At 34.7% G+C, this 14,738-nt stretch overlaps 1 protein-coding gene across 1 annotated transcript in view; it reads left to right on the forward strand.

Moving 5' to 3' along the window:
- Positions 1–14,738, forward strand: part of Diaph3 (diaphanous-related formin 3) — a 453,636-nt gene that overhangs the window by 253,918 nt on the left and 184,980 nt on the right. Inside the window, 1 exon segment of the mRNA XM_005374208.2 lies at positions 11,862–11,991. Within this exon segment, the coding sequence (XP_005374265.1) occupies positions 11,862–11,991 (130 nt within the window).

The raw sequence follows: 14,738 nt of genomic DNA on the forward strand, positions 1-14,738 counted from the left end.
TTGTGTGCTGTCATGTCTCTCCTTTCTTAACAAGCACTGCTGCTGCTGCTCCAAACTCTGTCCCCTCAACCTCCAGCCTCCTTGTTATAGAGGGCTATTACTCATTAGGGGAGCAACCAGGATCTATCTCACCTGCTCTCTCTCGTTTAGTCTCTTTTTTTTCTTTTTTCTTTTTTTTTAAACATTGGAGAAATGAAAAATCAAAAACTCTGTTCCTGATAACCCCAGAAAACATGTTATTTACCTGTTTATCAAAACTCTTCATTATTCCTTCATATTTGGGATCAGAGCTAAAACATGCAACATTTTATGATGGTAGAATGTGTGTGTAGGTGACTTTAGACTTGTTTCCAGTGTTGGGAGGTGCATAATAAATCCTTCCCTACCACAAATTCAGAGAGAACACATGAAATATATCAAATGTGGGTTTTGTTAAGTCCCTTAAATGTAGAATTCAGAAGTTCCTGCTCTATTTCTATTTTAAAAACAAGTAAATATTTTAAATTAATGAGTGATATACATATATTAATCATCATAATGAAAATACAACATCAAAATTTCTTGAATGCATTGCAACAGTGCTTCAAGGAAATGTATAACACTGAATGTATATTTTGGGTAAAAAGAAAGATCTAAAATCAGTAACTTAATCTTCCACTTTAGGAAATTAGAAAAAGAACAAATGAAATCTGAAATAAACAAAGCAAAGAGTAATATATATTAGAGAAAAATCAACAAAGTTGAAAATAAGAAATTAATAGAGAAAATTAACAAAACTTTAATCATATTCATTAAAAAGATCAATAGCATTGATAAACCTGTAATCAAGCTAACTAAGAAAAAGAACGAGAGAAGAAAAGATTTAATTTATCCACGTCAGAAAACAAAGAGGTTATTGTTAGTGATCCCACAGACTTTTAAAAAAGCAATAAAGGAGTACTATGAACAACCCAGTGCCCACAAATTTGATAACATGGTTGGAATGGACCAATTTCTTACAAGGGTTACAAAACTAAGAAATGAGCTAGCCCAGGTAATCCTTTATCAGAGTACAGTAATACCTCAGTTCACAAATGTTTCTGTTCTTGAACAATTCATTTTGCAAACAGAAATGTTTGGCAGAATTTTGCCTGAGTTCATGAACTCTGCATGAGATGAGCAGCCACCACTGTGACCATCTTCCTAGCATGACCATAAACATGGCCGTTGTCCCCCAAAATCATGGAATGAATTCAAATTTGTAAATTGACGTACCACTGTAATTTAATCAATGATTATCCTTCTAAAGCATGAACAAGATCCAAATGGTTTTATCAAATAACTCTAGCAAACATTTTAGGAAGAAGTAATAGTATTTCTGTACATTCTACTCCAGCAAATAGAAGCAGTGAGAACACTCTAATTTTATAAGGGCAGGCTGGTTCAACATTTGTAAGTCCAAGTAGTGCATCACATCAGCAGGTCAAAGGGTAAAACTCATACCGATACATGCAAAAAATGCACTTGATGAAATTAAGCAGTCATAATAAAAATTCTCAACAAACTAGGAACAAAGAAGGAACATCTTCAGTTTGCTAACGTACATCTACAGAAGTCTTGCAGGTCGCATCATCCTTACTGGTAAAGATCTGGAAGATTTTACCATAAGATCAGGGTCAAGGCAAGGATATCTCCTCTTCCCCTTACAATTCAGTACCATACTGAAAGTCTTAGGTAACACAACAAGACAAGAAGAAGAAACAAAAGGGGTTGAGATGGGAAGGAAGGCATTACACTGTTCAGAGATGACACTGTAACCATTTCCCTCCTGTGCTGTGATCCAGGTTCTTGTCTGGGGGCAGTGAAGATTGAAGCTGACAAAATAGCATGCAGCAAGCAGTGGGCAATGATCAAGTATAGGTAAAATAAAAAGAAGAGCTCCCTGCTTGTCCGGGAGGGGTTCAGTAAGGCAAAAAAAGTAGATGTTTAAGTCCATTGGCTTTTTATACAGTTTTTGGCATAGGTGAATTTGACAGAAAGGAGAGATGCTCCTGGTTGCAGGTAGGCCTTTGATGTCCAGAAAGCAACTACTTTGTTTACGTTTCACTTCTTCTAGGGCTTCTTGCCTTTGTCTACTGACATGGTTTTTGTCCCTTGTATTCAATTAGGCCTTAGAGTCAGTTTGCTTAAGTTAATCATTCAGGCCTTCTGGTGTGTTAACTCACTTAAGCCCAGGCTTTCATTTTACTTCTGGTTAATTATTCAGGAATATATACTGTCCACCTAATTTTCTCTGTCTTTTTGCTTCAGTATGTCTATTTGTAGAATCCTCCAAAACTGGGGCAAAAAATAAACATCCTGGAAGTAATCAGCACTTATACTTAAGTTTCAGGATATTACTTTGAAGAGCTAGTTGGTTTTCTGTATGCTGGCAATGAGCAATTGGAATTTGAGATTAAAAATAGTGTATGGTACATCACTTCCATAACACTAAAAGTATAGATTGTAGTCTAATAGAAAACATAAGATATATATGAAGAAAACTATGAACCTTTGGTGAAAGAAATCAAAGTGCTAATGAAAACTATTCAGTGTTCATAACAAGGAAGTCTCAATATTTTGGAGATGTCACTTCCCAATTTGACCTGCAGATTCAACACGTTATAGTCAGAGTCCTAGTAACTGTGTGTGCATTCACAACGTGATTTGGAAGTTTATGTGGAACAAATGATCTAGAACAGTCAGCCCAATACTGAAGAAGAAAAACGGAGTTGGATGACACTAATGGACTTTAAGACGAGTACGAATTACAGTAATCAAAACACAATATTGGGGGAAAAAAAAGCATATTCATCAGTGGAACAGAATAGAGAGCCATGAACTAGACCCAGAGAAATATGGTCAACTGATCCTTGAGAAAAAAGTAAAAGCAATTCAATATCAAAAATGTGTTACGGAAAAGGTGCTGGAAAACCAAAGCATTTACATGAGATTAAGTAGAGAAGGGATTTTAGCAAAGACCTATGTCTCTGACAAAAACTAACTCAAAATGTACCATGGACAGTAATGGCGAACTCTCCCGAGCTTTCAGTGATAGCAGCCTGCTGTGGCCCGTGTGCCATAGGTTTGCCACCATTGCCATAGACCAAAATGTAAAACTATACATGACACTCTACCCTGGGTTTGACAGCTTTTTAAATACAACATTAAAAGCATAATATATGAAGGAAAGAATTGATAAGCTGGACTTCATTAAAATTGTGGCAAACACTTAAGAGAATGAAAAGAACATACCGGGAGAAAATCTTTGCAAATATATCTGATAAATGACTTTTTATCTAAAATACCTACACATATATAAAAGTCTTAAAATTCAGCAATATGAAAAAACACTTAAAAAGAATCAAAAGACATAAATAGACATCCTACCAAAAAGATTTACAGATGGCAAATAAGCATATGAAAAGACACTTGAGGGGTTAAAATGTGCTATTTTGGCATATAGACTGCTTAAGTTAAAGGCATTTGCAAAACAGCAGGTGCAAAGAGATCGCTTTGACCTCTGTGATGTTTATTAAAATCAGAAGATGAAATTCCCATATAAAAATGCCTTATCTGTTCTAGAAAGATGCGAAATCTTCATCTTCAAGGATAAGAAGTAGAAACTTGGAAAAATCTGTACAGACCTTGTTAAAAAATACTTCATGTTTGAAGTCTCGCCATATAATTTTGTTGCTTTTCATAACTATTCTTTGTCCAAACCACTATATAAGTAACTGACTTTGGCTCCTCTTAGAGTCCTCATTTCTTTGAGGACTTCTGTGCCATGTGACATGGGAACTTTTATATTAGTCTGTCTTGCTGCAGTGTAATTCTAGGACACATCCAAAACCAAAAAGAGCGGAAGTGGAATTTTTCTACTTCTACGAAACTTGGCACCATAAGCCATTATTAAATAGGAGAAGACACCACTGTAGGGTGTCTGACACTGTAGGACAGATGTCATCACAATGCACTGTGATCGTTTAAATTTTTTAAAAATATATTAAAGTAAAAGATGAATCCATGAATCCCCCTCACTTTGAACACTCTTTCCCCATCATTCTTGCCATTTTCTGGAGCAGTTTCGGAAGTCTTTTTTTTTCATGAGTGTCTTTAATTGCTCTGTTGTGGATCCTTCAATGTCCTGAATTGATTTACAATGCTCACCTTTTATGGTCATTTTAATTTTGGGAAAGAGCCTAAAGTCCCATGGTGCAGATCCAGTGAATAAGACGGATAGAGCACACTATAATGTGTTTTTATCTGACAGAAATTTTTGTGAATGTTCTGAGTTGATTCAGCATGTTGAAGCAACCATCAAAAGATAATTCATGAAAGAGGACTCCTAGAACTGCTTCAGGAAGGGGAAAGAACAATGGCATAAGTTTGAAGTACGATGGAGTATTTTGAGGAGGACTAATGGGAATATAACTAGTAATTTTAATTTTTACTTAAGCATTTGCCACATTTTAAAAAATCACAACTCGTATACTTGTTATAATGTCTAAAAACCAAAATACTGAGAAGCTCAAGTGCTGGCGAGGAGTTAGTGCACTGAGATCCTTATTCATTGCTGGTGGGGCTACTAAAGGGTGAGTCTACTTTTAATAAGTGGCAGTTTGAAAGCTGCATACAAATTTCACAAAGAAGCCTGTAATTAGATTCTTAGGTATTTACCCAAGTGAGTTGAGAACTCATGTCTGTACAAATATTTGTATGCGAATGCATTCGGCAATTTAGTTCGTAATTGCCAAAACATGGTGGCAAACAAGCTATCTTTTAAGAGCAGGTAAATAAACTATGACATGTTCAGAGAGTAGAAAATGTTATTTAATATTCACAATACGTGATCTCTCAGGTCAAAAGACATGTTGGAACCTCAAATCCATACTATTAAGTGAAACAACCAGAGAAGTCCACATAGTATATGATTCCAAGTATATGACATTCTGTAAAAGATGTAAGTAGAGAGATTGTAGAAAGGTCAGTGGTTGCTGGGGGGTTTGGGGACAGAGAAAAGGGAAGTGATGGACGGACAGTGTGACACAATTTTTAGAGTGGAGGAACTATTCTATTCTACTGTAGTGATAGACACATAGTATCATAGATTTGTCAAAACATAGAATGTCAACCCTAATACAAGTTGTGGATCTTAGTTAACAATAGAGTGTTAATATTGGTACATGATTTACAGCAAGTGTACCACGCCAGCGCAAAATGTTAACAGTAATTTGTTTGTGTAGAGGGAAGGGTATATGCTAACTCTCTTTTCTGCTTTTTAAGTTAAAATTGCTTTAAAAATAGTTAATTTAATAAAGACTAAATACTAACCTTTAATTACTTGATCTATTTATACTAATTTTATTGTTGACTTTCTAAACATGTAGTGCAATTTTTAATTTTATGAAAAATCCTTAATGTTAGTTTGAAATAGGTGCACTGAAATTTCACTTTAGTTATTACCTTTGGTTGGGCAATTTTGGGCTCTAGTGAGTTTTCTGAAGCTATCCCAAACAAGAATGCTTTTTATAATTTTTGACATACATTACTAAATTGTTTTCCCAGAGGATTTTCCCAGTTTGCATTTGCCTGCGGTAACAATTGAAAATACATCTCCATGCAACACCTGCCGTGATGAGGAGGTGTTGGTCAGAGCGTTTTTGTTTGTCAGAGAGTGATGACATAGATGGTGAAAGTACCTTGTATTTTTTGATATATTTGATCACTGAAGAGCTTATCCTTTTGCTTTTTACTTGTGTTCTAATTGTATTTCTTCCTTTATGAATTGTTTATTCAGTTCTTTTCCCATTGATTGTGAATGTGATCTTTCCTAATCCCTAAATATTAAAAGAAATTAATAGTCCCTTTAATAACGAATATTGATTGTTTTAAATATTTTGTGGTATAAGATGTATAAATAAGTAAAACATTAAATGTATAATAGATGACATAATAAACTTTTACTGAAATGCAAAAGTGTTTTTCATATAAAAGTTTCTGTATTCACTAAATTTCAAGAGAAATATGTTCAATTTATGACTACTAAAACCATCTGGTGGTAGAAATCATGTTGTTGTAATTATAGATGTTTACATTATTTGAAGCATCATCTTCATCATTTAGTATTTCAGTTCTCATTTAAAGTAAAAATTAAGCAGTTAATACAATTGTACATTTGAGTGCCATAACTAATTCATCTAACGTTTCTATTATTTATTATGTAGTCTGTCTCATCTCCATTGGTTTATATCTTTAATATCATGATGAAAGTTTTATGATAGTTATTAATGGCATTGGCAGTGGCGTAAGCATCTTGTTTTACTTAGTTCATGATTTTTGTTGCTGTTTTTATTGGAGAGATACCCAGCATTTTTGAAACGTTCTTCAGCACAGTGAGTTTTACCACACACATGGACACACTCGCACGTACCCAAAGAAATGTGCTCATGTGCCCACATAAGCACATCAGAAATGGTATCCACTTATTAATAGTGGTTATTTTTCCTGGTGAACTTGTATCAGCCCATTGACTCTAAACTTGTGCAATCCCATTGAAGATTAAATTATAAAGTTCTCTTCCTCTAACCATATTGGTATCATATTTTGTGAGCAGTAATCTATTAGAAATATGTAATAAGTTATTTGAATCATGTGATTTAGATGTCATTTTATTCATTTTGGTGGTAAACCTATAGAATGTATGTCATGATCTTCGAACTATTTGCTTTTATAGGCTTTCTAGGTTGGAATTAACAGGTGATAGGGCATTAGGACTTTAACTTTCATTAATACTCTTCTGTTGTTTTACTGTCATTATTTCCAATAATTTTATTTCTTTGGCTATTAAAAGGTTAAGCTAACTAAGGTTTTGTAAAGGAGTTATAGTTTATGGTGATTAAGTGGTTTGTGTTCACACAGACCTTGATTCAAATCATGCTCTTCTTATTAGTAGGTATGTGATCCTGAGTAAGCTACATGACCTCTCTAAATTTATTTTCTCCTTTATATAATGGATATATCTTAATTCCTTACTCATAGGGATGTTGTGTGTTTTAATTACTTAACACGAACTATATTATTTGGCTAGTCCCTGCCCCATAGAAATCACCAAGTAAGGTACTATCCTCAGGATCAATATTACAGGTTTGGGTATTCTATGCTATTTGTGGGGCTATTAGAAGGTTCTTAGGATTTTGTCATGTTTTTGATATTCTGCAACATCTCCAAAATATAAAGAGACAATTCTCTTGATACATACATAGATTATAGAAACATAATGGGGAGAAGAGTTACTAATTTCACAATATTCTTAAGATGTAGATTTCATTATTCAAAGTCTAAGGAGTTACAGTTCTTTGGATTTTGAAGATCACTAAGAAGTTACTTAATTTTATTTGAAGAATTCTCTTCCTTGTGATTAAAACAATAAAGCATTCTTTAAGTGTAATCCAAATTTATGTTAGATACCTTAAAAATATTCCCAGACCTTGTATTGTATGTACAAGGGAATTTTACTGCAGACTGACAAGTAGGCCATGATTTATTACAGGATCTGCTTTTAACATTATTTTGTCTGGAATGAACAGAGTGGTTGGAGAAACTCCATCCATCTTATTGTGTATTTGACACTTATGCCACATTAAACGTACCTTAAAGAAACAATACATGAATAAGAAATTGTGTTTAACGGTGATAATTACTCATCAGTCAGGTAAATCTCATGACAATAATACAAAAGGAATCCTGTCAACGATGTCTGTTAAAGCATATTTTTTCACCTGAGCAAGTTTTGCAAGCAAATAGTGTAGTCTTATTTTCTTTCCAAGAGCTAGTCTTGCAGCGTGCTTAAGTTCTTCATTTCAATAGAATTAATTGTTTTATCCAAGCTTTACTTTTTCTAGCTTAGTCCCTGATTTTGTTGGCATTTTGATGTGAGTGTTTAGTACAAATAGAATGTGCTGTAGTTGTTAATGTCTGTCAAAGAAATGAAAAAGTCTTGGCCGAATATATTTGATGTACTTTCATACTTTTGCAAAGCTTTTTTTTTTTTTTTAAACTGTTTTTGTTTAAGGAGAGGAAGGAAGAGAGGAGAGTAATTAAGGCAAGGAGAACACTTTGGCAGCAGTACGAAGTTTTTCCTGAGAATGTTAGAACATAAATGAAGAATCTGTGCCCTGAGACTGAGAGCTGCAGATTAGCTTGTAAATGAGACGTGATGCATTATCAACACAATGCTTATTTGAGCCTTTCATTTTTATTAAGCTTAGGTTCTAATTTATTTGGAAGTTTGAGTGATTTTTATTTTTAATTGCACAATTGTTAAATATAGAGTTAGGAATGATGGAATTGTGCTTCTGTTTTATATTCAGTGAGTATACTTTTTAATGTTAGACTGTTAGCAATATGTGGCTTGCTCCTCAGTTGGTGGCTTCAATTCAACAGCCCAGGATAGCTCTCTCTGCCTAAATTAGTGTTGGCTTTATATTGTCTCTGAATAACTTGGATCTGTGTTTGACCAAAGTATCTAACATTTATTAAACTGGTAGTTGCTGCAAACTCTACTGTTTTCCAGAATCCTAATTTTGAATTCTTATTGCTCATGAATAAAGATTGAGGTGGTTCTGGTTGATTTTTGTTTTATCATAGAGATTTCCTGATATACTCCCAGTAGTTGCTGGCTGTTTACCTGTATCACAGGTATTTCTGGACAACTTTTTTCCATGTCTATAACTGTAGAGGTAGGTGTGCTTGTCTTAATAGCACATACAAATCTTTCATCTACTTTCTCATAAGAGGAACATCTTGAGGAAGGGTATAGACTGGTGACCGTGGGTTCTGAGATCCCCAAGTTGTCACTGATTTAAAACCGGGTGGTGGTGGTAGAAAAGAACTTAGTTTCTACAGTGATCTTTAACAAAACAAAGCTTTTATGCTAAAACTGTTACCTGTATGAAAGCTTTCGAGCTGGCCTCATCTAAAATGATGATATGAATGAAATCATGAAGTTGTGAGGAAATTTACAAATCAGTTTAACACTCCAGGTTAACATGTATCAGAACCCATAGAAAAAATTTAAGTGACCCAAGAATGCAAAAAAACCTTCTGAAATGAAATTATAACTGTCTCTTCATTTTTTATTCTAGTTTTTATTAGGTTTTTTCTATGTCTACATATGCTTAGATCTACTATGACATATACATAATATTTTTGGATTTGAAAGTGAATTTAGAGTTCCCATCTACATTCACTTCTCTTACTCTGTGGGAAAACTAAGATCCAATAACTTGCTTATGGATATAAGCTTAAGGGCATGTTTAACATTACTAGGTCTATACATATTCGTGGTATTTTGTCTAGCTATAATGGAGCCATTATTTTTGAAGTACTCTTTTAAAACACTCAGCTGGATGTTATGAAATCTATGTTCCTTTTAAACAAGGTATCAAGTAGTAGACTGAGTGTTCATAGAGGCATGTTTATAGAATGCCAGGAACCATTACTTTTTTTTTTTGTGGTGCTGGAGATCGACCCCAGAACTTCTCACAAGCTAGACAAAAACTCTACCACTGATCTATATCCATAGCCCAGCAGCTACTCTAGAAATTAGCACATGTCACATTTGGGTGTATCATGTGTATATGTTCATGTGATAGTCAACATGTGAGGTGAGTAGCCCATGGTTTGCAGCATTATGGTATTTTTTGAATCTTTTTGAATCAGTATGTTAATGACATGTGAGATGACACAGAATCTCATTCTTCCACTGGCTGATTTTAATTTTTTTTATGTTTTTCTGAGATGTGGCACATATATTTATACACACCCATTTCAAAGAGGGAAATTGTTGGAAAAGAAGTAAATAGAGTTGAGCAGGTTAGCCATGGCAGCAATTTCCAGCTTTGAATTTAATTCTGTTATGAGGGGAGTGATGGGTTTGTTTTATCCTTATAAGTGTGTTGACCTGAACGATTACTCAGTGGCAGGGAGCACCACCAGCTCACCCATTAGCCCACCCTTCCTTCCCAACAATCCCTATCATCAGTCACCACACTAGAAACAAGGTATCTTCTGCTCAATGTTCAGTTTTCAGTTTTACCACCTCACTTTTCTGACTGCGTTTCTTGGCCTTTTAGATCAGGACTGGTTAACTCTGGTCTTCTTAAGCTGGTACCCATTTTTACAAATTCTGTATAACTGCCTAGGATCATTTTAGAATGCACTTTCAGAACAGAGACCTAACAAATGGGTGCTCCAAAATAATTTTATTCCTGTAAGGTCTGACCATGTATCATCAGCAGGGCCATATTCAAGGATGAGAAAGTTGGTACTGGTGGATCAAAAACATCTAATGTCACTGGTTTTATGCACAAAGCACAGATTTACATGTCGTACATTAATTTTAAATGCAGTCCCCTGTGGTTTAAAATTTCTTAGGTAAAGACAAGTAGAAAAACTGCTACAAGGTGACTCCTTAGGGTGCACAGATGAGAAATTGCTCAGAAACACAGCTCTACACCCATGTAAATCTATGTCCTTTCAAGACAGTTCCACTTGAATATTACTCAGAAGCTTTACATTCATTTTTTTTTTCCCAAACTGAAGCAATTATATTTTTTGCCGATTCCACCAAAGTTTGTTTCTCATCCTTTCTGATCTCTTTCAGTTAATGGCATTGCCTGGGTTTCCCAGTCAGTTCCCTTCTCTCCACTCTCCAGGTACAAGGTACCGTCTCAGTACACCTTGCCTTATATGCTTACCTGAATTATTACCATCGCTTTGTAAATTACTCTCCGTGCTTCTGATATTACCTTTCCTCTAATCTTTTATCCAAAGTGTGCCAGAGGTAGCTTCCTAAAATGTATATCTAATCACCTCTCATCCAGTTTTAAAAACTTGCAGTGCTTCAGAATCAAAACCTTATTTGCATTGTATGGCACTCCTTTCCTCTTATTTTCCTGGTCTGTTCAGATTTGTATCTGTCCTTTCTTGCTACCTACCTCCCTTTCCCCCAGCACACACACTTTTATTTTGGAATCACTTAGCCTGCTCACATATACCATATCCTTCCTCATCTATAGCTGTATTTTAGTCATCTTTTTATTAACTATAATAAAATACTCGAGGTGGCTAACTAATAAAAAAGATTTTTAGCTCACATTTTTGGATGTTGAAGGCAGTGGTATTTGGCTAGGCTCCCTTTTGATGAGGGTTGTCTTGGCTACATTGCAACATGGCCAGTGGCAACAACAGACATCTGTCCAGAAGCTGGTGATCACATCCATCTCGGACCAGGAACCAGAGAGATTGCGTGGGCTTAGGCTTTTAGAACAAGCTTTTGAGAGAACTTTGAGTTGCAGGGGAAATCCTTTCATCCCTAAAAAGTTCTCACAATGTTCCACCTCTTAAAGGAACCACACACCACCATTACCCCACACAAACCCTTGCCACACATAAATCCAGGACAGATCACAGCGTGCCCTTTCACACGCTGCTCTTTCTGACTGTGATATTGTATGTTTGAATTTTGTCCCTCCTTTTCCTGCCTCTGTACAACTTTATTCACAAGTTTGTTCAGTTCAGATGATCACGGCTCAGTGAGCGCCCACATACACAGTGTGATTGTTTTACTAGAATGTTTGTCATATCAGTACAAACATTTTACTTAAAAAAAAATCATGTCGATGGTTTTACTAAACAAGTTGAAATTAGCTTTTCAAGTATTTGTTTTGTATAAAAGGAACTAATTAATTTTTCAACTTGTTCCTTATCTACAAAATAGTGTTAACATTATTTGACGAGGTAAAAAATAAAATTACTTGTTTTGTCTCTCGTTTGTTTAGTTAAAGGACGTAAAATCAGCAGACCAGAAAACAACACTACTTCATTTCCTGGTAGAAATATGTGAAGAAAAGTATCCTGATGTGCTGAACTTTGTGGGTGATTTGGAACATTTAGACAAAGCTAGTAAAGGTTTGTGTTTGTTTCTTTTTAAAATATTTCATTGTTCCATTCTAAAGAGAAAATAGTGCTTTTTTGTATATATACTTGTCATTTTGTTTTCGAGTTTTCGTATTGGATATCACATTTTAAAAAGACAGTTAAAGAATACTGAGTTTATTCATTGTTATGTTTAGAACTGATTTTAATATGTTTGGTTAATAAGACTTTATGTTCATAAACACATTGTTTTGTAGCTTAAATCCATGACGACTGCTAAGCTTTATCTTCTGCTGTTACATGTCTTGCACTGTGGCGATGGTGACATTCCCTTGATCGTTCAGTGTCCACAAGCACTGAGTGACTATTCTGTACCTGAGTCCACAGCCAGCGATCCATGTTCCCCTTTTGCCTAAATCCTAAATCTGTCTACTGATGTTGAGTTTTCTTTGTCTAGGTAAACCCAGACTGCCAGAGATTCAGTTCGCCGCTTCCTAGTTTCCAAATTTATAGCCCAGGCTCTAACCCTTACTGTAGACTTAGACCAGGTTATAAAGATCATAAAGGATAGGATTTATTATTAACACTTTGCTCTAAGATAGTTTAAATAAAAATCCTTGACCACCTTAAAATCTAATTTTTTTTATATTTTGACCTTTTTTTATAGAAACAATTTTAATTGACTCCAAACAACCATTTTATGAATACCTTTTAACGGACAACTCATTTGAAATGATGGAAGTCTGTATTCTTTTGTTGAATACTACTCATTAGTAACGTCAAATTATGTTTGTTGTAACTTTGCCCTAAATGTATGTTCTCCTGAAGTATGTATTTCACACAGCCTGCTGGAGAAATGTTGGAAATAATTACTCTGGATTTTTAAGAACAATAATAAGCTTTTTACTTTTTTTATACGAATGCCTAATGTTTTCATGATATTGAATTAATTTTCCCCTATGCTATCTTTAAAGGTTCTTGGGGTAAAAAGAAAATGTGTACACACATGCACATAGCACTTCACGCACATGCACACACACACACACACACACACACACACACACACACAAATGGATTTTAAGAAAAGGAAACATTCAAAATTCTCTCTCATTAAACCATGTAAGATAGGGCAAGAGAGTATAGCATTTATAGTAAATGTTTATAATAATTGAAAACATTTATTATAAACGATGCTATTACAGATAACTTTTAACTGAATGGTGCAATAAGACATAAATTAACTTTTTTTAAATTGTGGAATATATGAACAAACAGGATTTTTAAAACTAAAAACTGGGCCTTCCTGATGGATGTTAAGTTTGTAAGTAACAGGGTTGTGTGTATAAGGGAAGGATGGAGTTCCGTGACATAATGTTGGGATCTTAACAGAAATCTGGACAAGTATTTATGGATAGTGGCTATTTGGATTTCTCACCAATTTATCGTTTTCTTACTAAGGCTAAAACTGAATAGCAAAATGGAACACATTTTCTTTTGATGCATTTTTTTAATCGTAGAATTCATTTTTTAGCATTTTCGCTCCAAATGAACTTTGTGAAAAGTTTGTCTTGACTGATTTTACTTAAAATTCTGTGTAAATGTGGTGATATTTTGCTTTTTAAAAATATTTACATCTTGTAAGGTCTTGCCTAGTGGTAGCTTGGTGATTTGTTTCGTTTCCTTCCTTTCGTGGTATCTTACCTGGCCACGCTGGGGCTTTCGGAGCTTAGTCTCTGTCTGTTCCAGCAGAGGCACGAGTATGTGTGGATCAGCAGAACCACTGATGTTTCTCTGGGAGCAGCCAGCTTCATATTTGAAAGAGAAGAGCCCTCACTGGGACCATTCTTTCAAGTGTAGGTGATTGTTGAGCATAATTTCTTTTTATGATTGCCTGACCCATTTGATGAATGAGATTTTAGAGGAGTGAATATAATGTGTTAGATGAAATTAGTGTATGTTTGCATTTGAGAATTTCCACACTCTTATAGATCATCAGTGAAAAGTTTCCCGATTTAAAACCTCCTCAGTAAGATATCACATGAATTAAAAAGTACCTTTGTTTTTGAGAGATAACAAATCCTAGTCATTAGGTACTCCTAGATCAGCAGGGGGAACTTACATTGCAACTAATGAGCTTACCCATATGACAATTTTCAAAAATCTACTTTATTAGAACTACTTCTTTTCCAAGAGATAATGGCTTACAGCTTTTCTGTGGTGTTTCAGTGAAAACATTTTGGTTCATTATAGAATTTCTGTATAGCGTTGTAATATTTCTCTTTTTCATGGACATCAAGGAGTTGAATATATTGTTCCTCAGATAAACAGTTATAATTAATTGACCATGAGGGTTTTATTGATTTTCAAGTAACCTAGTTCAGTCTTAAATTTGAACGCAATTTTATGAATAAGCAGAAATTGAAAAAACTGATGTTTTTTTCTTTGTTTGCTTTTTGGGGATGAGTATGTTAAAATAAAACAAAGGTAAGTGTACAGTATCACTGTGATCAACCTTGTTTTAGGATTGTCGCCACGGCACAATGTATTTTCACTCTTTAGTCAACTCTGAATTGTAGCAATGCTGTGCTAACCAAGTTTGTAACTCAGCGATTCATTCACTCATTTAGTAAGTGTTGGTTGATTACTGCCCGAAATTCTGTTTTTTTTGTCCAGTGTATAAAGTCTGTGTCTCAGCATGGCTGAGTCTACCATGCTCACATCTGGCTTTTGTCCCTAGTGGCTCCTCCCTCTTACTTTCAGTATCGTTTATTTTTTTGTTT

The sequence above is a fragment of the Chinchilla lanigera genome, unplaced genomic scaffold (genome assembly GCF_000276665.1).
Source record: "Chinchilla lanigera isolate Chin_1 unplaced genomic scaffold, ChiLan1.0 scaffold00003, whole genome shotgun sequence".
Lineage (NCBI taxonomy): Eukaryota > Metazoa > Chordata > Mammalia > Rodentia > Chinchillidae > Chinchilla > Chinchilla lanigera.